The sequence below is a fragment of the Candoia aspera genome, chromosome 7 (assembly GCF_035149785.1).
Source record: "Candoia aspera isolate rCanAsp1 chromosome 7, rCanAsp1.hap2, whole genome shotgun sequence".
Lineage (NCBI taxonomy): Eukaryota > Metazoa > Chordata > Lepidosauria > Squamata > Boidae > Candoia > Candoia aspera.
In genome coordinates, this window is record NC_086159.1 from 30,426,076 (window position 1) to 30,449,477 (window position 23,402).

General features: G+C 37.9%; 1 protein-coding gene across 3 annotated transcripts in view; it reads left to right on the plus strand.

Annotated features, from left to right (window-relative positions):
• Window positions 1–23,402, plus strand: part of TNRC6B (trinucleotide repeat containing adaptor 6B) — a 133,401-nt gene that overhangs the window by 69,404 nt on the left and 40,595 nt on the right. For all 3 annotated transcript variants that reach the window (XM_063308035.1, XM_063308036.1, XM_063308037.1), the window contains 4 exons: window positions 5,085–5,106; window positions 8,896–9,240; window positions 16,714–19,038; window positions 20,692–20,847. In XM_063308035.1, the coding sequence (XP_063164105.1) occupies window positions 5,085–5,106; window positions 8,896–9,240; window positions 16,714–19,038; window positions 20,692–20,847 (2,848 nt within the window). The remainder of the gene's footprint in view (window positions 1–5,084; window positions 5,107–8,895; window positions 9,241–16,713; window positions 19,039–20,691; window positions 20,848–23,402) is intronic.

Below are 23,402 nucleotides of genomic sequence, written 5' to 3' on the forward strand. Positions count from 1 at the left end.
ACATGAAACAATCAACATCTTCAAAGGAATAAAAATCACAAGGGAAGAAGAAAACACACTATTCTTCCTGGATATCCTCATCAGCAGAGGAAACAACAGCAAAACACAAGTCTATCAAAAAGCAACCCACACTAAGCAAGTGCTCCATTACCAAAGTAACAACCCAACCTCCCACAAGAGGAGCTGTGTAAGAACATTATTCAGATGAATACAAGCACTGCAACAACCCAGAACACCACAAAAAGGAAATAGACCACCTATACAACATCTTCCAACAAAATTAATATCCATGCAACTAGCAGATGCATCCATGAACACCAACTAGCAGTCAGAAGACACAATGAAAATGACAGATGGACAGACTCAGCCATAGTTTCAACTGGGAAACTGCGAGCATCCTAGACGTAGCTAAATCCAAAAATGCTGGGGAATTCCTGAAAGCTTGGCACTCAGACAGTTCAGCCCTCAGTAGACTCATAGAGATAAACCACATTTACACACCATTCAAAAGAGACAATAAAAAGGCTAAGAAGGAAACAAAAAGACCAGAAAACATCCTCTCCAACAGCCTACACCCAGATAAGCAGGGATTAACACCAGACAGACAATCAAGCAAACAATACCCTGATCAAAGAATTACAAAGGAGAAAACCACACCCCCACCAAGACTGGCAAGGCAAGCTACTGTATATAAACAGGGAGCAAACACCACATTGACTAGCACTGATGATGTTACCTAGTCAGGTAATGAAATGTCTGCAAGCAAACAACCAAGCTCAGAGAGGACCAAGGACTCCACAGTTCAATCCTGAGCTACATATATTCTCTTCTATTGTATGTGGTCAACCACATGTCCTGCTTGCTATGGCATGAGGATACTCAACTGATCATTTGTAGATATTATGTCCTCACAGCATTGTCTCTGGCTCATTACTAGCCCACTGTTGATATAGCCTGAAATGAGCTTCCATTGTGAAAGTGGATGATGTAAGGTGTGTGGAAGAGGAGCCTTGGGATGATGTGGTCAGGGTTGGTGATCTTCTCAGTTCCAGTTGATCTGACAGAGCTATAGTCCATTAAAATGTTTTCATAAATTATTTTTCCAATCTGCAATTATCCAGATGTCCTCTAGATAGTGGCATGTATGATACTGCTTTATTGGACTGCCAATATCCTGGGAGATCAGGGAAAGCACACAATAAATATGTCAAAGCTTGAACATCCCACCTCCCCCCACATTCATCATTGGTGACTGGTCTTCTTGCCAGTAGGTGGGTGGTGGGTGGTGACAGGATGGCAGAGAAGCCAGTAACTGCTGCCCTGAGACTACACAGCATTAAATTATATGAGTACAACACTGCGCAGCCAGATTGCTGAGGCACAGTAAATATTAGGTTGTAGGGGCAATGTCATTACATTGATGCACTTTCTCTTGACACAAGGGCTCTTGTACATCTATAAAAGTAGTGTATTTTGTTGTTTGATATTTCATCTCTGGTCTTCAGTTTCCTGACCCAGGAAAATTTTCTTGAATTAGTTGTAATAGAAACCCTATGAGCATTCTGCTCAGATTATTCAAGGAGCAATCACCTGACTAAAACACATGCATCTTCTTTTAAATGGCTGCTGGTTTTCAATTTGAATGTCTGATTTCCCTGCAGCTGTTGATCCCTGTTAGACCTCTAACAACTGATATTAACAAGCTTTCTATATGTCTTATTTTATTACTTAAATAAATGTTAGACAAATTATAAACTATATGGTTTCGTTTCCCTCAGTTGGATTGATGGCAGCAAAAAGAGAGGTGTGTCTGTATACACCTTCTGGAAATATGGTTAGGCTGGTGCAAACGATGCCCACATTATGACTTTGTTACTATGTATAGTGACCTGGCATTGACAAGAATTAGCAAAGAATGAGTATGTTATTTTGAGAATTGAAAACATGACACATGATGCTTAAGGGTAAGGAGCCCGCTTTATTAATGCTCATGATTTTTTTTAAAAGTTTGTATAATTAACTCTTACAATACGCTCGTATATAGGAGAACCAGTGTGGCATAGTGTTTAAGGTGCTGGGCTAAAAGTTGGGAAGCCCAGGTTGTAGTTCTTGATTAGGCACAAAATTGGCTTCATGATTTGGAGCCAATTACTCTCTCAGTCCTAGACTGGAAAGTTGAAAAAAATATATATATCAACTATACTGGAACAGCATAGTAGAATACAATTCATAATTCATTTTATTGTAAACCGCCCAGAGTCCCTCTTTTGGGGGAGATGGGCGGTAATTAAATTCAAATAATAAAAATAATAAATAACCTTAAATGAAGAGGCTTTCATCCTGCAGTAGAGTCATTCAGGCTGATTTTTATAATTATCTGTTTTTATAACTATCAATTGATCTGTCTTAGCCACTTTGCATTTATATCAAGCACACACTGCATTCTTCTCATTTCTTAGTTGTACCTGCATCAGGGTTTGTATAGAATAGCTCCTGCATTCTATATAACCTGATACCTTCTGAGTCTAACCTTAGCTGTTTTTTTCATGCATATTCTAAAGGTTAGGCTACTATAAGACCTTACATAAACAATTGCATAACTTCATGGGGAACGCATTTTGAACTACACAAAGTTTGTCACCTGGTGCAGGTGTCAGTGTTCAATTTCCAGTCTTCTAAGCCAGAGATAGGGAATATATGGCCTTCCAGATGCTACTAATGAACCTCCCAGCATCCTTTATCACTTAGCATCTGGACTGCTCAGAACTATAGTTGAACGGTAGCACATTTTCCATCCTTTTGCTCTAAATCATGATATAGAAAATTGGAAATGATTGAATAATTTTAGTATTTATATTTTATAGTTTTAGTTTTATCTTAAATTTCTTTATTTATGTATGAGTTGGCCTAAGTGTTCCATGAACAGAAAAGCTGGATGTAAATCAAATCAATTGTCCACTTCCAATCTCTGCTCCCACAGGATGAGGACATGCAGCTTAGTTGTAAACAGATGCTCATTTCCTAGCCATCTCTGCAACAGAAACAAGTCAGTAAACTTACTGCAAAATGATGGGGTGGGGTCCCCCCCCCACACTTTTCTCTTGGTTTTTTGCTCTTGGAAAAAGCCAGAGTACCCAAGACTTTAGTTTGTATGATTCATTAAAACAAATCAAACACATCCATTGTAAGTTGCTACCTGTACCCACTTGTGGGAAGTGCAGTGTACTACTTTGTGGCTAAATCATAATGAGATATGATATAATGACACAATCAATGACTCAGTTTCCTGCCTTTTTTTCCATTTAGGTAAATTAGCTAAATTATGGTTACTACTGATCTCAAACCATGGTTTGTAAACATACTACATACCATAATTTTGAGGTTAATTATAGCTATAATTTTCCAGTTGGGATGTCATAGCAAGCTGTGTAATTCAGAAGTGAATGAAGGAGAAGACATATCTGAACTAACAGCACATTCTGCCTTTTTTGTTGTTATGGTTTGGGAGAAAAGCAAGGATTAAGTCTGCAAATGGTGGCTTATTGCAGTGAGATCTTTACAGCAACTTGTATTAATTTAAAAATCTAGTAGGATTAGAATTACAAGGTTTCTACTTTATCAGTTAAGAGTTGAAAATTAGTGTTTAGTTTTAAGAGATAAATTCATTTGTGACTCAAAATACATATTATATTGGGATGGATTGGCTTGTGATTCAAGATATTAGAGAGAATAGCTTTGGGTATACAGTGCTGGTAAATCTCTAGGTGATTTATATAGCATGCATTATTTGACAATACAAGTAATTAAATTACATTTACATCCCTCCCCCTCCCCCCTTCCTGTTATAACTATTACAATGAACAAAGTTTAAGATAAGCAAGATTGGATTTTTATATGGGTGGTTTATGAACTGATTTCTCTTTTGATACTTCGAACGAAGAACTAGGCTCACTAGTTCTTTAATCTTAAATATAACTCTTGTGTCTGCTTCCTGATGAATTGAATAATTCAGTGAAAAAACAAAGCCTTTAGGATTTAATCTACATGACTGCATTTCATAGGATAGTTTGCTTTTGTGTTCATGTGTTTTATATGTGGCCTTTTCTTCAGGAGCTCAGGGCAGCTTAATTAGGGATCAGTATTCTTTTTATCACCACAACAACACCCCTGTGATGTGGGTTGAGCTGAGATTGACCGGCCCAAAGTCACCCAGTAAGTTTCCATGGCTGATTAAATTGAATCTGGATCTCCCCAGTCCTAACCCAGCATCATAATGGCTACATTATGTTATTAGAAGAAGATGAAAGTTTTTAAAAATGCCTATGTATTGATAGAAATAATAAGTTGCTTGACTGAAATTTTAATATTGGGAGGTACATCAATCAATCAATCTTTATTATTACAGTCACAGACCAGAATTACAAATTAAAAAGTACATTGTAATGCATTGAAATACATTAAAAATACATTAAATGAAATGAACAAAACATGATAATATACATTTACATATTGATAGAATCGTCAATGGACAGTCAAGGTCTGCCTAATTTGCACAGTATAGCAAAATTTAGCTATGTTCAGGGAAACTAAGTCATTCTGATCAGATAGCAACAACTGAACATAAAGATGATCAGAATTTCCTGGATATTTTATCAAATGAGTTATTAAATGGGTTCATGAATCCTTACAGAAAATACAGTATAGCGGGACATTTACTATAGTTTCAATAGCCCCTTGTCCACAGGGGCACAATCTCAACTCGTATGGGATTTTTTTGTAGCGGCCCTCCAAAACTGCTGTAGGAAGATCATTACAGCATGCCAGAGTTAGTGCCCTCCGAAATTTGGAGACAATTATATAATTTAGGTATCTTGCTGGCCTATAAGAAAAGGCTTGATCACCCAGAAAAACACTCTTAGGCAAAGCTGACTGGTCCTGCTGAATTTCCAGGTCTTTGATACGCTGCTTGAATTTGCTAAGTGCATCAGTATGTTAGTATTCAACATTTAGGTAATAATACTTCTAAAAACAAGGATAACTTATGAAAACCAAATGCCTACTTTCGTTTTTATTCTTTCTTACAGGTCACAGATCAAAAAACCAAAGGTAAGAGGCTTTAATTTTTCTAAAGCTATAACTTTTCTTGCTATTTGAGAAACCTTTTTCTTCTTAATAAAAGTTCTTTATCCTTATGATAATGCCCTTATTCCTGTGTAAGGTACTACTGTGTGAACTGAGTACAGAATATTTTTTAAATATTTTTCTGAAACATATTGTCAAATGCAGCAAAACTCATTTATCTGGACCACAGTGCCCATATGCCTAAGAATGAACAGTTTTTAATTGAATGAGAGTTGTATCTTAGCAAAAGCAAAATTTAAACTATTTTTTCTCAAGCCTTAATAGCTCTTCAATTTATTGAGAATTAAGAGGATTTCTTTGCTAGCAGGCTGGGAGAAAAGTTATATATTAACAGAAGTGAAAACTAGAATACCTAGCTGATTCCATACTCCATGGAGATGAGCACGGCCTATCTTTTGGAACGTAAATTCCTAGGTCTGCAGGAATCATAGTTCCCACAAATATATTTACACATGGCATTGGACTGACTTAAGAAACTGAAACATAAGGGTCTTATTCAGACAAAACAGTAAGACAAAAAAGGTCTTATTCAATAGAAGAAGCCCAGAAATAAAAATCTAGCCAATGCTGGAAAATAAATTCTTAGAATTAAGCACAGTTCTATGTTTTAGAATTGGCTTTGATTCTGGATATCTGGGCACTCACCATGATGAAAATGAATGTCATTCACTTTTGATTAATATATTATCTATGCTTATTTATTGAGAAGGCAGATCTTGAATTTGGTAACACCTGCCTTTCCTACAACATGATTGAACTACAGAGAGCTTTATGTGGAGTTATCTGTGAAAAATTTCCATGCTATTGTTCATTATGTGACAGTTAAGAAATTTTCTAGAACCAGATATCAGATGTTATTCCCCTACGTTTCCAATTCAAGAATTCATTTTTAACTAAAACAGTATGTGGCAAAAATTAGTGGTGAGAAAAAGTTTGTGAATCCTTTAGAACTACTCATAATCTTGCAGTACTGTGATTTACAATGTGATCTCAGCATCTTCTAAGTCCTATAGATAAACAGACAAAACAAGATACTATGTCATGTCTTCACTAAACACTTTGAGGCAGCACCTACTGTTATTGTTGGATAATGTGCGTGAAATTTTAGATTTAGTATCTGGTGTCATCTCCTTCAGTGGCAGTGTTTCAATCAAAAGCTCCCTATACCTTTTGACTGATCCTGCATGTCAGGTTGGAAGTATTAGTTTGGCCAATTTTTCTTTATGGAGCTGCTTCAACCCGTATTTTGGGGCTGTCTTGCATGAACTGCTCACTACAGGTCATACCTCAACATTTCAGTGGAATTAATGCCAGGGCTTTGACTTTGCAATACCAAAACAAACAATTTATTCCATGCTATTGTAAATTTACTTTGCTGTGCTTCATGTTTTAAGCTTCAGTTCATGGGCAGATACTCTGATACTGTCCTTAAAATTTGCTGGTACAATCTGGAATCTAATCTTCCATCAATAATTGTGAACCACTCCGGTCCTGATGTTGCAGAGCAGCCCCAAACCATGATAATTTCCTCTATGCTTCATGGTGATGATGAGGTTCTTTTTCTCCAAACTTAACATTTCATTAATGCCAGAAAGAGTAATAATGGTATTACCTTTTCTCCATTAGTATATTACCTGTCCAAAAATGGATTGATGGAGACCTAAGTCTTCAGCATAGCCCTTTCCGGCCTCATGAGTATCAGCAGCACTTTTTCTGAGGCCTACAGAGATCATTTTTTATCTGTCCATGATTCACTTTCATAAACATATAGTATGTCATGGAGAACAAACTAAATTAGTTACAGAAGCCATCCTCTCAATTCCAAACTCCAAAAGAAGTCCTTTCATGTTATCTAACATAGACTTTGGGAAATCCAATTTGTTCTTTGATACTCTGCTAGGATGTTAAACATACATACCTCAAGGGATGCGTTTCATGGGAATTTGATATGTTCATTTTCCAAATTGTTTCAGCTCTCCTGCTTACAATCCATTTTTAACTTTAAAGCAGAAATAGATGTTTTAAATAACTAATTTATGACATGTGATTTGCATTCATTATGATTATTATTACAGCTTAATGAATTGATAAAAATGTAATGATATCCTCTAGGCGAGCTTGATTTACTGAGAGGTGGGTTAGAAATCGCCACCTGCTGTGATACAGTCACATTTCACTGTGACTTTAAATGTTTCATCCTTACGCTCAAAAGAAATGTAGACCTGTCTGTAAGTTGTACCTATAAGGTATATCAGTTTGCCCTTTAAACTCATTTATCACTTCAGATTCTTTGGGACCTCTTCACAGCTTGTCCTAATAATACCACTTGTGACCAGATCGTTTGTGAACAAGTTTGGTATTAATAGTTAAGGCAATACAATGCTGTTTTCTCTGAATACTAATCTTCCCATTTCATTAGAAGTTGTGTCTTCTTAAATAGGTTATCTTTGAAGACTTTGATAAAAGACTTTGGCCTGTTACTTGATTTCTATGTATTTTGAAGATTGTACCTGGTGTGTGAGCTTTTTTAAAAAAGTAAAAGTATTCATTCAAGCATTTCTTATATCTCATTCAGGCATTTCTTACATCTCTGCTTTTTGGTCTGAATCTGTCCAATGTATGTTTGAAACATTTTCAAACTGTAAAATGAAAAAAATGTAAGATATTGAACAAATGAAGAGGTTTATCTGTGTATCCTTTGGGGGATCCAATCTAATGTGAAGACTGACGTTAACAATAAGCTATATTTCTAGTTACAGAGTAGTGCTTTCTTACAGTGTTTATATCTGTCCCACTCAAAATACTGACAGTAATAGTTTTTCAAATATTTTCTAAAAATGAAGAACAACGCAAATAATTTACTTAGTTTTTCTGTTATTTTATTCCCTTGTTGTCTAGCAGTTCTAATAATTATTTTGCTGATTTGCTTTCATTATTTTTTAAAAGAAATTTCTTCATATTTATGGATTTGTTTCTTGGTGTAAGGGAAGTCTGGCTGAGGAAAAAAAAATCTAAATATCACTAACAATGAGCAGAGGGATGTTACAGTGACGGGCTTACCTGAGAAAAGGACAGTTAGCCCTTCAGTTTTGCATTCCAGGGGAAATGTTTCAAACAACTGACAGAGATCCCACTTTAATTAATTAATAATTGAGTGTGAGAATTTTGCTTATTTAGTTTCCAAGATTCCTTATCCTAATCCTTTAATTTTTATTACTAAACCCAGTTAATGAAGCTCCACATGAATCTTGCTTCCTTGATTTTGCTCTGCTGCTAAGGCTTTGACACTTGGTTTTCTGTTTGCATTCTTACCAAAGAGAGGTATTCATTCATTTATATGTGTACACATACATACTCACTCACTTACATGCAGTCTGTTAACTTTTACCTTAGTTACCTTAGCACAAGAACTTACTTATTCATTGATGCTGAGTTCTCAAGGTGGTACCCTTAAAATTTATTTTTCTTTCTTTGAATCTTCCCCAATAAATGGGATACTATGGATTCATACCCGTGTACTCTGGTGGAGAACACCATCTTGATTATAGCTGGTGGACTTGGAAGCTTTTAGTGGATTCTTGGCAAAGTTCTCTGATATATTTTGATTTTTTTCTTTGAATTCATATAGTGATTCCTAATTTTCTTCACGCTTAAAGCTAGAAATATTTTTAATAGATCTTATTTATTGTGATGTTTGGACACAGTTTAACTTGTGAAGTGATACTAAATACTAACAAATATTTTTAATTGTAGTGCCCGAAGCGACAAAAACAAGTTTAAGCCAACCAGTGACCGCCAGCCCAATTGGCAGCTCTCCATCGCCACCTATAAATGGTGGTAATAATGCCAAAAGGGTGGCAGTGCCGAATGGTCAACCGCCAAGCGCCGCCCGCTACATGCCTCGGGAGGTGCCGCCGCGATTTCGTTGCCAGCAGGATCACAAAGTGTTATTGAAACGTGGGCAGCCTCCTCCGCCATCTTGTATGCTCCTTGGGAGTGGAGTAGGACCTACTCCCTCTCCAGCACCTGGAGTAAATCCAAACAACGCACAACCCGTAACAGGCGTGCTACTGCCATGTGACAGTGGGACTGCATCCGGTATGAAACCATTAGCATTCTGGTTATTATTTTGCTATCTGTGCTGTGTCATATATTTTCTGTATTTTGAATTTTGAAATTGATTTTTAATTTACTCATTTATATTCTGAAACCTCCATGGCAACCTTTAAATGACAACCACAGTCATTGGGAATAGGGCAGGATACCAATCAAATAAATAAATATTGTAATAAAGATATTTAGAAGGTTTTGATTTTAATTATTCACATAAAGCTAGGCAAGTAGCTATTTATAAAAATAGGTTGCATAGTTTTTTCAGTATATTTCCTTAGGGAAATGCAAAACAGTCTGATTTCAAACTATTCTATAAGAGATTTGGAATCTTCTGAACCTGAAATTGTGAATATTAGTTCTTATACATTAAAAAATAACCTGACACTAGATCAAGTCAGTACCAAAACAAATGAACAGATGAAACCTATCAGCTGCCCAAAAGAGATTTGTTTCTAGCAGGGGAAAGAAGCAAAAGGAAATTGAACATTATTAGGAATGGAGCTTGCATTTTGATACAGTGCAGTCACTGGAATTGTTTTGTGATACCTTCATAGTTTTTAAGTCAAAACAAAATAACTTTTTTGTTTTGTTTCTAGCATCAAACAAAATGTTTGTTTGTTTTTTCCCAAGAGGTGTCACCCTGAGTGCTACAGGCATTGTATTTAAGCTGTTCTTTTGCAGCTTGTGATTGGACATTTTTTCCTCCAAACTCTTCCAGCCTAGCCAGCACAGCAGTAGGGATTAGTCATGTCCCTACTGCTGATGGCTATGCTAGATGGGATGATGTGAGACTGTTCAGAAGCAACAAACACTGAACAGAGGGACCGCCTCTTCCCCGCATCATTAGCCCGTCCCACCTGATCATACAGAGAGGGCATGCTACGGACCCTGTTGATAAGACAATTCCATCTGGCAAGGTCCAGGAGGCGGGCCTTCTCTGCAGTAGTGCCCGCCCTTTGGAACATCTTGCCCCCAGAGTTGAGATTAGCCCCATCGCTCCTAGCCTTCCAGAGGAAGTTGAAGACCTGGCTCTGCCACCGGGCTTGGGGCAGGGAGGAGAGTCACCATACTTGCGGTTGGCTAGTGCCTTGAAATGCCCCTCCTACATAATGACTGAAGGAGATCACAGCCATCTGGATTTTATTAGATGGGGTATTTGAGAAATCGTTTTAGACGGATTTTATTGGGATTTTATTATATATTTATTGTTTTATATTGTAAACCGCCCTGAGTCCCTCCGGTCGGAGGAGATGGGTGGTGAAAAATTTGATAAATAAATAAAAATAAACAAACACGGCCAGATGGAAGATGACAGGTTGAAGCTACATACCTGTTAGCCTGCCTCCTAAGTTATAGCTGCTTGTTTTTTTAATTATTGCTGTAAACTTAAGGAGGTTAGGTAAGTTCTGTGTGTGTGTGTGCACGCTTTATTTTACATGTAGGTCTTACAAAGGTAAGTGTGTGCATTACTTTGCTTCAGAGGTATATATTAGTACTAACAATGTGCAAATGTAAAGACTTGCTGCTTATTCAGTCCCAATTCTTGTGAGACCCAAAAGACATACTTTCTCTAGGATTTTCTGTGAGAAACTGCTCTGAATTCCTATAAACTCCTGCTTGTGCCATCAGTGATAGCATCTAGTCACCTTACCTTTTGTCAGCCTTTATCTTTAATTTCCTTTGTTTTTTTAAGCATCAGGATCTTCTCCAGTGGCTCTTGCCTTCACATTATATGTCCAAACTATTAAGTTTTAGCTTCATTGTCAGGGCTTCTACTGTGGCATCCAGTTTTACTTCATCTAGTATTGAATTATTTGCTTTTCTTGTGGTTCATGATGTTCTCATCAATTTTCTCCAACATTGCAGTTCAGAGGCATCAGGGTTTTTTGTTTTGTTTTTTGTTTTGTTTTTTTGGTTGTTCAGCCATTCTGGTGGTCCCATTTTCACAGCTATATGTTACCACTAAGATATAACAAGTAGCAGATGTTCCTTTATTTTATGGCTTCAGTCATGAATTTTTGAACCTAGGAAAATAATACATCCCCTTCTTCATGTATTTGTGTTGGGTTGGCATTACCTGTTGTTATAATCTTAGTTTTTGTTAATTATTGAGCAGTAGACCAACTGTTTGTGGTGTCTTCTTTCACCTTCCACAAAGGATTCCTTAAATCTTCCTTGATTTCAGCGATCAAGGTGATAATACTCTACATATAAATTAACCTTGGGACATACCTGTTCCAATTTTAAACCATTTAGTTGCTCCATATTCTGTTCTAACTGTTGCTTCCTTGGTTATCATACAACAGGTAGCTGAGAAACCTGGTATTTCCTTGTTTTAAAAGAGCAGGCCATAGTTTTTTTGTCATCCACATAATCAGTAACCCTAGTATAATCAAGAAAACAAATAATAGACATCTTTTTGGAACTCAGTGATCTGTGTTGTTATTGCTTGCTTTTAAAGTTGTAAGAACTCCCTCACCTTTTCCATTATCCATCAGATGTTAACAATGTGATCTTGGGTGCCCCTGCCACTTCTGCATCAAGTTTATACATCTGTCAGTTCTTGTTCCATGTATTGTTGAATTTTGGATTTCATGATTTTACTAACATGTGAGATACATACAATTTACTAATCATGGTATGTATCTCACATGCTAGTGAAATCCAAAGAATCTTAACATTCTTGCTGATAAAATTTGTGGTCGCTGTAGAGTTTCAACGTGGAGCTATTGAATAAATGGTTCTAGATGTAGAGAGACTGGAAAGTGATCTGTGTTAAATTGGGGAATGACCTCAAAACAGCCTGCAAATTGGAATAAATTTCCAGTGACAATTATATAATTGTCACTCATTCTGGACCAGTCAAAAAGATGAATTCAGACGGTTGGTCATTTTTAAGGGGCCTTTAGAATGTAAGAGGGACGTGGTGGCGCTGCGGGTTAAACCGCTGAGCTGTTGATCGGAAGGTCAGCGGTTCGAAACCGCGCGGCGGGGTGAGCTCCCGTTGTTAATCCCAGCTCCTGCACACCAAGCAGTTCGAAAACATGCAAATGTGAGTAAATTAATTGGTACCGCTTCGGCGGGAAGGTAACGGCGTTCCGTGAGTCATGCTGGCCACATGACCCGGAAGTGTCTATGACAACGCCGGCTCCAAGGCTTAGAAACAGAGATGAGCACCGCCCCCTAGAGTCGGACTCGACTGGACTTTACGTCAAGGGAAACCTTTACCTTTACTTTACCTTAGAATGTAAGGTTAGCTGTTTGAGCCAAACATAGCCCTGTGTAGTTTGGCTTGCTATAAAGGCCTGCAAAGGGGAATGCATCTGCTTTAGTTTGGTGGCAGCACTGATAGCATGTAGACAGTGTAACAGCTTAATCTGGCATTAAAATAGCAACTTATCTCAGTATACAGGTTGGGGAAGGTGGTAAGTTCAGATACAAAGCTTTCCAATTCAGACCACAGTTTTCTGACCTGCAATTTCTATCTTGATAGGGTAGGCAGACACTAATAGCTAGCATGGTGTGATTTCTAAAGGAGTCCTATAGCATGTTGCTTAAAGGAGCAAAGGCATTAAACGCAAAGTGGTAGCAACTAATGCTCCCAGTCCATCTTTGGGTCTGCCCTTTCCTGCATCAACTTCTTGCACCCAAAGAGTATGAACTGAAGTCACTGAGTGTTAAATCTTTGGGTATCCAAGCTTCTTACAGCATTATGACATAGTATCTAGAAATGAGGGTAGTGCTTTTATCAATCTCTTCTGTCTGCCATAGTGGTTACCATGGCTTATTTTCTCTCAAAAGGGTAATTTGTTCATTGGTGTTCCATTTTTATAGGTGTGAGATCTCATAGCAGTAAACTAACCACAACTAAACAACACACTTGCTTTCTTGTTCAGGTTGCCTGCATTGTCAGGTGTTCACAAGTCAATCTTATCACAATAAGATTTTTGTACCTTCAACAGTTTCTTTGGAGTAGCTCTTTCCTACTGTGGACACAGCAGTCCCAGTGGCCCAGAAAGCCATTATTTGGGCAATCTGCTGCTTTTGCATACTCACTATGCTAAGTCTGAAGCCTACTCTGGCTGTAAATTTAAAATCATGCTCAGTATCTTCAATATTTCTAATACTGAGCTTGAAATCTTAGGATTGCCTGATTAACCATCAACCGAATACCATGCTTACAAGTATAAATAGGCTTCAAAGCACTCTGATCAGGCCTGATGAGGAGCAACTCAAAATCGATATTGGAACTCAGCTTTATTGGTTTTATCAAAACTGATATCAGTAGACCATTCTGCAGTCTCAAACCATATCTGCCTCAGCACCAAATATTTATTTTCAAGTTTCATTGCGAATTCCTCTCCTTTGGTCACCAATTCCAACAAACTGTAGAGAGTCTTTGCATCTCAGGTATAACAGAAGTACAATTGGGGATCCATTTCAGAAGGAGATTTGTTACCATTCTCTACAATGTCATCTATCTGATTTGTTACCATTCTCTACAATGTCATCCATCTCTTTCCCAGTCATTAGTATCATGACCTGGTCTTAAGAACTCTCCTTGGATGAGGAAGAGAATCAGGAAGAAGCTTTACCAAAATGCTGACTCTTGGCTGCCCGGCAAGTCTCAGCAAAGTGTATGTGGTGCCAGGATCTAGCAGAGGTATTGTGACAACAGCTCTACCATTCCCATCTAAAACACAGTAGACTGACCAAAAGCCTCCTCCACCTAGTTTTTAAGCATTCAAGAATCTAAGGAAGAAGCAACAGAAAGTAATCTGTGGAGAGAAACCAAACCAAGATCAGAGCCAGCCATACTCAGGCAAGATCAGAAGCTCCCTGGACTTAACAGTAGCGCCATTTATGAAGCTCTTATGACAATTTCTACTTAGGGTTTCCTTGTTGCTAGACAGCTTCCTAGACTTGGTTCATATGTGGATTAACTCTTTTACTGATTGCTCTTATAGGGCATTTGCCAAGTAAGAAACCCTTTATATGTAAAATACTTGGATTGGATTTTTGACCTAGAGATAAACCATTTCCCTGTCTTTATCTCTTATCAAAGTGCACAAATTCATCTACTTGCTCTAGTTTTTAACTATTTAAATATAACTTGCAGTTGGTCACATTTCCCCTGTGACACATATCTCCCTTGGTCTTTGATACATTAATTTTCAGATCCAGCCTTCTTGTGCAACACTTGCTAAAATCATTTGGGTTCTCAGTGATAACATTGTCTGCATACAAAATTACATGTAAATCCACTTCCCCAACCAACCCAGCTCTGTCTGGCATTCCGTTTGCATTTATCCATAAATACACTAAACATCCAAGGAGGCATGATGCATCTTTCTCAGTGCTCAACTAAATACATACTTAATGCTTAATGCTGAATTTTCATACATACTTTAAATTCACATTAAACTCTGACTATTCAAAACAGTCTAATTCTGTGAATCAGCAAACATACAGTAATTTTTTCACATTCATACATTTCTCAGTGACTTGATGAAGGACAAAAATTTGGGCTTGTATACCTGCTGCCTCTCATAAAGCTGCATTGCACATCCCTCAGTATGTTCATTGTTACCTATTCTTCTTCATTAGGATTTCCCCAAACATCTTCCCAGACACATTTAGCAAGTAATCCTATAGTTTTTGTATTCATTGTTCTTGCTAATAACAGCATCCTGCAAACTTTACAAACATGTTTAAAAAGTTATACATCCACTCTATAAGGAGACCACATCCATATTTCAGAATTTTGAACAGTTACACTTGCAGCTGTGCTATTTTTAAATACTCATCATTTTTTTCTTGGACACTAACATAGCATTCTTCTAGCATTCTCTCACTTCAGCTTCTTAAAATGTCATGAGTTTTATTTTTAATTCCATTCATTCTGTTGGAAGTTCTTTGTTTAGCTTCCTTCACTCATCTCCCAAACAGTTTTTAAAAATTTCCATAAATATTGCTGTGTATGTTCTCCTGGTTTTTCCTTGTTCTCTTTGACTACATTCCTTGCAGCTTTTTTTTTTTTTTTTTTGGTCTGAATCTTACACAGTCACTTTCTCTCAATTTCATGTATTACAGCAATGATTCTCTTATCTACATTTTCCCCATCTATAGCCTCTTTCACTTCCTCATTCCACTGAGCATCCTTTTTCATACATCCCATTAATGTAATATCACACACTTCTGTGGTACTCTGTAATATACTGTTTCAAGCAGCTTCCACATCCTCTTTCCTAACGTCCACTTTTCATTCCCTCTGATGGAAGATTAATTTATCTTCTAATTCTCATATAGGACTCATACTTTTTTCTTTGTGCCTTGTTTTACTTTCATTCCTGTTTTTCTCCTGTCTTTTTCCTCCCTGTCAGTTTTGTTCACAAACTGATTCTTGACATTAGCAAATAAGTCTGTCCCATATTCAGAACCTCTTATCAGTATTTTATCCTTTGCTAATTCTCAGTTTTCACTATAAAAATCAATCATACTTTTAAATTTATATTCATTCATTTGTCATGAGTATGTATAAATAGGTTTATGCTTAAATTGCATATTCAAACTAAGATTTTTTTAAAGCAGTTACCATTTTCATTCTTCCCAATTACTTTTTCTTTACACTCTCATCTCATTCCTACTTACCCACTTATATTGTCTAGCAGAATTTTTTTTCCCCCTCCTTGGATCATGTTCATTCAGCAAGTTGCATAATTTTACCCAAAACTCTTACCTGGTTCTTTTGTTATCATAATTCATTGGAGTATAATGTACAGTTATTACCAACCTATAGGTCCCTACTTTCATGAACACCCAAACATCCAATATGGTGCTGTTTCATACTTTATGAAAAACACTTTACCCTGTTCATTCATAATCTGCATCTTTACTTCCCTCCAGGTGTTCATCTCCAAAAGATTACACCATTCCAGTCACTGGTTCATGCTCTTTTACCATTTTTTTCTTTTTATATACTGGATAGTCACAGTCTCTATGCCATGTTTATCACTATAATGGGCCCAGAGATACTGTCTTCCACTGAACCCATTGTGTGGATTTGGTCTGTGTGGGCTTTCGAATAACACTTTCTAGCAGTATAGAGAAGATGTAGACTAGGTTACTAATCTTAGCAGTGCCTGTGCCACATGCGGCTTTCTTATACCCATTCATTGTGGCATATTGTGACCAGTATAATAGAAGCACAGCCAATGCTCATTTTACCCCAACACTTTCGAAGTATTCTATGCAAGTTAGGATCTCTTATCTGGAGACTAACTTGCACGTCCATGTACTGTGGCCTGCATCCAACCAAGTAGGAAGTATATGCAGTGAAGGATGTATGTCACAGAATTGTGAAACATTTGAAATTTAAAGTTAATTGTAGCTAACTGGTATATGTTACCTAAGGTCTTATATGAATTTATGAATAATTTGGTCTCTTTGCCTTTTTAGATTCAACAACTGGAGGTGCTGCTGCTTCAAATTATGCAAATTCCACTTGGGGTCCTGGAGTGTCCTCCAACAGCACCAATGTCAACCCTACTCACGTCTGGGACAAGGTGATTGTAGACGGGTCTGACATGGAAGAGTGGCCTTGTATTGCTAGCAAAGATACTGAGTCTTCTTCCGAAAACTCCACAGACAACAACAGTGCCTCAAACTCCGGCTCAGAGAAGAGCACTCTGCCGGGAAGCACCACTAGCAACAAAGGAAAAGGAAACCAGTGCCAGTCTGGAAGCTCTGGTAATGAATGTAATCTTGGGGCCTGGAAATCCGACCCTAAGACTAAACCTGTTCAATCTTCCAGTCCTGCAGCAGAGAGTAATGGTGGTCTAGCAAGCTGGAGAAACTTGAGTGGGCAGGATAGAATTGGCCCCAACCCTGGCTTCAGCAATTTTAACCCAAATAGCAACCCATCTGCTTGGCCAGCACTAATTCAGGAGGGTAATTCAAAGAAAGGGACTTCAGAAACTGATAATGGTGGTTCCAATGCACAGATTAGTACAACAGGTCAGACTTCTAGGGAACAGCAGTCAAAGTTGGAAAATGCGGGTGTTAACTTTGTTTCTGGCAGAGAACAGGCTCAAATTCATAACACTGATGGACCAAAAAATGGAAATGCTATATCCTTGAACTTAAGTTCACCAAACCCGGTAGAGAATAAGGGAATGTCCTTTGAAATGGGCTTTGGGAACCCCTCCAGGAGCACTGATGCCCCTTCACAAAGCACTGGAGAGAGAAAAACTGGGAATGTTGGGTCTTGGGGTACAGCTAGGGGGCCTTCTGGAATGGACAGTGCTCCTAATCAAAGCAATTCTGGAAATCATGGGAACAATGGGAAGGATAGGGAAGACTTATGGAAGGGAGCTTCTGTTCAAAAATCGAATGGGTCAAGAAATGAATCTTGGGATAACAGTAACAGGTCTACGGGTGATGGGTCTTGGACCATTGGCCCTCAACACTCTGGTGAAAGTAAATGGAATGAAGGGAACAAAATGACATCAGGGATGTCTCAGGGAGAATGGAAACAGCCGTCTGGGTCTGATGAACTGAAGATTGGTGAATGGAATGGTCCAAACCAACCAAATTCTAGCACTGGAGCATGGGACAATCAAAGGGGCCACCCGCTTCCTGAAAACCAAGGTAATTCCCAGGCTCCCTGTTGGGGAAGATCTTCCAGCTCCACAGGAAGTGAGATTGGAGGTCAAAGCACTGGAAGCAACCATAAAGCAGGAAGCAGTGATAGTCATAATTCTGGACGTCGATCATACAGGCCTACACATCCTGATTGCCAGGCAGTTTTGCAAACTTTATTAAGCAGGACTGATTTGGACCCCCGAGTGCTTTCAAATACTGGTTGGGGTCAAACTCAAATCAAGCAAGATACTGTTTGGGACATAGAAGAGATGCCAAGAGCTGAGGGAAAGGTTGATAAAGGTACTGAGGGGTGGGAGAGTTCTGCCATACAGACAAAGAGCTCAGGGGGCTGGGGAGATGCACCCAGCCAAAGCAATCAAATCAAGTCTGGATGGGGTGAGCTTTCTACTCCAACGGAATGGAAAGAGCCCAAAAACACTGGAGGATGGAATGAATACAAGAGCAATTGCTCTAACTGGGGAGGAGGAAGACCAGATGAAAAAGTAACAGCATCTTGGAATGAGAATTCCAACAAGGACCCAGGATGGAATGGGCGGCCACCTAATCAGGGATGGTCTTCTGGGAAGAATGGCTGGGGAGAAGAAGTTGACCAAACAAAAAATAGCAATTGGGAAACTTCAGGTAACAAGTCAATATCAGGTTGGTGTGAAGCTGGCCAAAATGAGATTGGCACTTGGGGTAATAATGCAAATTCAAACTCTTCTTCTAAAGCAGGGTGGGATAATAGTAAAAGAACTCCAGCGTGGAATGATACTGGTAGACAACCCAATTCCTGGAATAATCAGCAACAACAGCACCATCAGCAGTCAGAGGCACCTAGTTCCTGGGACCCACCACCACCATCACAGCCTCCAGGTAATGGAAGGCTACCCAATTCTAACTGGAACAGTGGGCCACAGTCAACTGTCTCAAAGGATGAAGAACCCAGTGGCTGGGAAGAACCATCCCCCCAATCAATTAGTCGTAAAATGGATATTGATGATGGCACCTCAGCATGGGGAGACCCCAGTAGTTACAATTATAAGAATGTGAACCTGTGGGACAAGAATTCACAAAGTGGACAAGCTTCACGAGAGCAGAACCTCCCTACTCCAAGACCTAGCAAAGTAGCAGCCTCAGGTAAAAATGTTTAATGATCTTCATGATGATACAAACTGTTTACCTTCTTACTAAATTTATTTATTTATTTATATTTCAAATTTCATCACTGCCCATCTCACTTAAAGAATTTGGATCTACAATAATTTTCAAATACATACCTAGTTCTATAGCTAGTTTGTTATATGTCTAATGTGTTCTTGACATAACAGACTGTAAAAGTTGAGTAACAATTGTCTTATTATATAGCAGATTATGAAATGCTTACTATTTATAGGTAATTTTATTCTTCTGTCTGATATGTCAGGAAGGGGAATTCTGGGCAGTCTTTAACTTTTAAAGCAAGAACAGAATAACCCAGAATGTGCCAGATCCTCATTCACATTGGCCAAGGAGTCACATTCATGTGATGTTTTGTTCCTATTATTACATTGTGCATAATGCATAGTTAATGTAAATACAACTCATAAAGCATTTATTTCCAGAAACTTACCAGTTCCTTGTTACAATTTCTGTTAAGGAGAATACAGGAGCAGGAAAGGATAGATTCTCTGCTAGATCAGGACTTGTTGACTGGTTCCTTGTTGCCTGTTATCTCCAGAATTACACACCTTTTTTGTTGCTGGGTTGGATTTTTTTGTATAGCATTCTACAAATTATTGGGAATACTTTTGTTTAAATCAGTGCTTCCCAAACTTTTTCCTTCATTACCCCAAACCACTTATCAGAAAGCCCTTTTAAAGTGTAGGTAAAACACTTTAAGTCAATTTAATGGGTTTGTGTGTTGTTACCCAAAGAAAAACCACTTTTGCCCAATTATGGGTAATGTACCAAGGTTTGGGAAGCACTGGTTTAAATTCTGCTGATTACCTTTTGTGTAGGAATGGAGCATGAACATGTGAAGGATGGATTTCCAATTATAATTTTGTTATATAGTCTGACCTTATTAATAACTACATCTGTAGAGAGCATTTGGGCTATTGATAAATTAAAAATGTAATTTGTATGTGATTCCAAATTCGTTACTTGGCTTTTCCCAGGCGTCAGAAGGAGAAGTAGAGTTTAAAGGTGAATTGTGTTCCAATTAGATGTACCCAACCTCTTAAGTGCTTCTCCCACCTTGAATTGCATTGTTAGATGGACAGTTTGCATCACAAAAGACAGTGGGGGAAAAAGAGTGCTTATATTTTCTTTGTGTCATGCACTACTATAACCATCCATGTATAGGAATATGTTGTTTATATTTTTGCCAATATACATATTTATGTTATCACATTCATATTTTTGAATTGTGGATAACACAGATTACATATGATCATGGTGTGATATATTCCATGTATTTTACATTAATATTTTTCTGGTCTCATCTAGAGAATTCTTACCTGAAGCCTTTCTTTTCTCTCGGTTATACCAAATTTGTGATTACATTGAATTCTTCTATTGACTGTAGGATCAAACTCTTAATTTTGATGTAATACTGTCAAACTGTTACTTAATTATTTTGATTTAGCACAATCTAGTGTAGGATCTAGAATAGATACTAAAACTGATGTATGATAAAGTGGAATCAGCTGTATAGAAAATAAAGCTTTATTTTGCAGTTTTGTTGCTCTGAACATTAAAAATCACTTCACTGAATAAATAGCATAGAATGAAAACTCTTTCTGTATTTAGTCTGGAACAAAAGCACACCTCCTGCACCAGATAATGGTACCGCTGCTTGGGGTGAACCAAATGAAACTAGTCCTGGATGGGGCGAAGTTGATGATGCGGGGGCTTCTACCACTTGGGGAAATGGATCCTCCAGTGCATCAAATGCCATAAAATCTAGTAAGTACTTCCTAGTTTACTTTTTTTAAATAATAACATGTATTTTTATTTTTTTCTTACTAAAACTAATTGTTGGAAAACTCTGAAAAATTATAATTCTTAGAAAGTAGTATAGTTTTATAAAAATATTTTTAAATAAAAGCAATGTGTGAATAATATTTAGAGGTTCAAATAAAGCAGTAACTTTTAGAAGCATATGCACAAAGTAGTATGGGATTCTTTTGTTTGCATAGAATTCTTCCTCAGACTGGATGTTACAGTTTGAAAATATGTTTTGTTGTTTCTCAGGTTTGTTTGTTTGTTTATTGCATTTATTTATATAGTAACTCTTTCCTAAGCCCTCAAGCAGTTACAAGCTGAGTACAATAACTTGCCACAAAAATCAGTAAAATACCCAGAAAACTGATGCACGCAATAAAACCAAATCAGAATAAAATTGCAACTAAATCCAGTAGTTCATATCAGCACTAATATTCAGAAAGGCCCACCAGTGATTATGATAGGAAGTTGTCGTTTGGAATTTATTTCAGTATTTGTACGGTTAATCATGTAGTCCAGAAATGATTAGAAATCTCTAGTTCTTGTAAAAAAGACAAAATCAAAAGACTCATGTTGAAGTGATTAGAGTACCTACCAGCTGTTTCTACAATTAAGTGGATGGAAAGCCTTTACTTACTCAATGGGTCTCATTTTTGTTCAGTGATATTCTCAGATCGTATGAGCCAAGTCAAAGCTTTGTTTGTTTGTTTTTGTTTATTAAATTTATGTACTGCTGAAACTTGCAACTTGTTGTGGTACAAGTTGTGGCAATAGACACCAACACGTAATAAAACCAAAATAAATAACACTACAACAATAAAAACCAATTATATAGAAGCAGTATGCTGCAGTTTGTAGACATTGTAGAAGGAAAGCCATCTTAGTCTCTGATTGCAAAACACCAGGATCTGATAAAAGCTTTTCTGATTAACAATTTTTATTAAAAAGCATAAACTTTCATAAGCTGTAGCTAACAAATGTTTATACCTTTTAATAAAAGTTGTTAATTGGAAAAGGTTTTACCAGATTCCTGAAGTAAACAGTATCAATGTGAAATCCCACACCTACCAATATTGAATAGCATTAACTCTCCTAGGCCCTGTGAAATAGCTCCATTTTAACTGCTTTATGATCCAAGTTGGTGCCAGTCTAACTTGTGGGGGAATGTCAGAGAAGCACTATTTCTGGACTGTAAACAATCTGACTTTGCCTAAACTAAGAATAGACAACTTCCCCAGCCAGGGTAAATGTGCTGGACAGGTTTGTTCTCCTTGGAAAAGGTATTCCTGAATATATCTTGGAGCCAAATCATGTAGGGCTTTAATGGTTAAAGCCAATACCCAAAAGCTATTGGAAGCCAGTGCAGTACAGTATAGATGTAAGATGGCTGGAGTGAGTCTCACCCACCAGCATATAGGCAGCTGTATTCTGCAATAGTAGTACTTTCTAAATAGACTTCAAAAATGGCCCTATGTAAAGCACATTGCAGTAGTGTATCCTGGTGGTGGTGAGGGCATGAGTTACCATCCCCATGTCTTCTCACTCTCTTCTTTAAGTTCAGTTTTAATTTGCTTCATCCCATCTGAGTCCCACACACACCAAACACTGGGTCAAGATTTTCTCAGCCAGCCCACAGTGACGATGTATAACTAAGTATCATAAGCATACAGATAGTATCTCATTCCAAACCAATGGATAACCTCTCACAGCAGGCTTGTGTAGTTATTAAAAAGGGAAATGGAGCCCAGCAGGAATCCACAAGAGAATACTTGGTGAGCCAGTCTCTCCCCACCCCCCAACCCCAGAATCCTACCTCAGGAGAACTTCTGCAAAACAGTACTTCAGTTCCCCAATTCTTGTAGGTGAGCCATCATCCGAACATCACTGACAGGTCAGATATGACTGGGAGTTGTATACTCTTGCATCCATGTCTTGACAAATTGCCATCCACCAGGGTATCACTGCCATTTCAGTATTAAGCCCAGGCGTTAACTCTGGCTGAAAAGAATCCAGATAATCATCATCATCTAGGGTTCTCTGCAGTTAAATCCACAGTCACTTTCTTTAGTTGTTTGAAATAGCTAAATCCAGGGAAGGCTCTTCAATAAGGATAAACTAATGCTTCCTTAAAGGCATCTGATTCAACTCCATCCTCTGAAGAGGTATTAATTGGTTCCTTAACCCAGTTATTCACCACCATCACCTCCCAAAAGAGGGAGGGCCACCCAGAAGAACCAAGAGGTGCGTGGATCTATACCATCATGTAGCTAGTGCTACAGAGCACTCTATCAGAGTCTATAAGCCAAGATGAATCCTAGATAACAGTTGAAAGCACTGTCTCATCACTAGAGATCCTGCATATAAGAAACCAACCCTCTTCCCAATTTAAGTGACTATCAGCAAAATGTTATTCAAAAGTGTCATAGCAGCCTGGTGTTAACTGTTCCTGCTCACCTTAGCTGACCTTAAACAGGGCTGCAGGACAACAATCTGCTGATACAGTAGGGGTGGAAAAT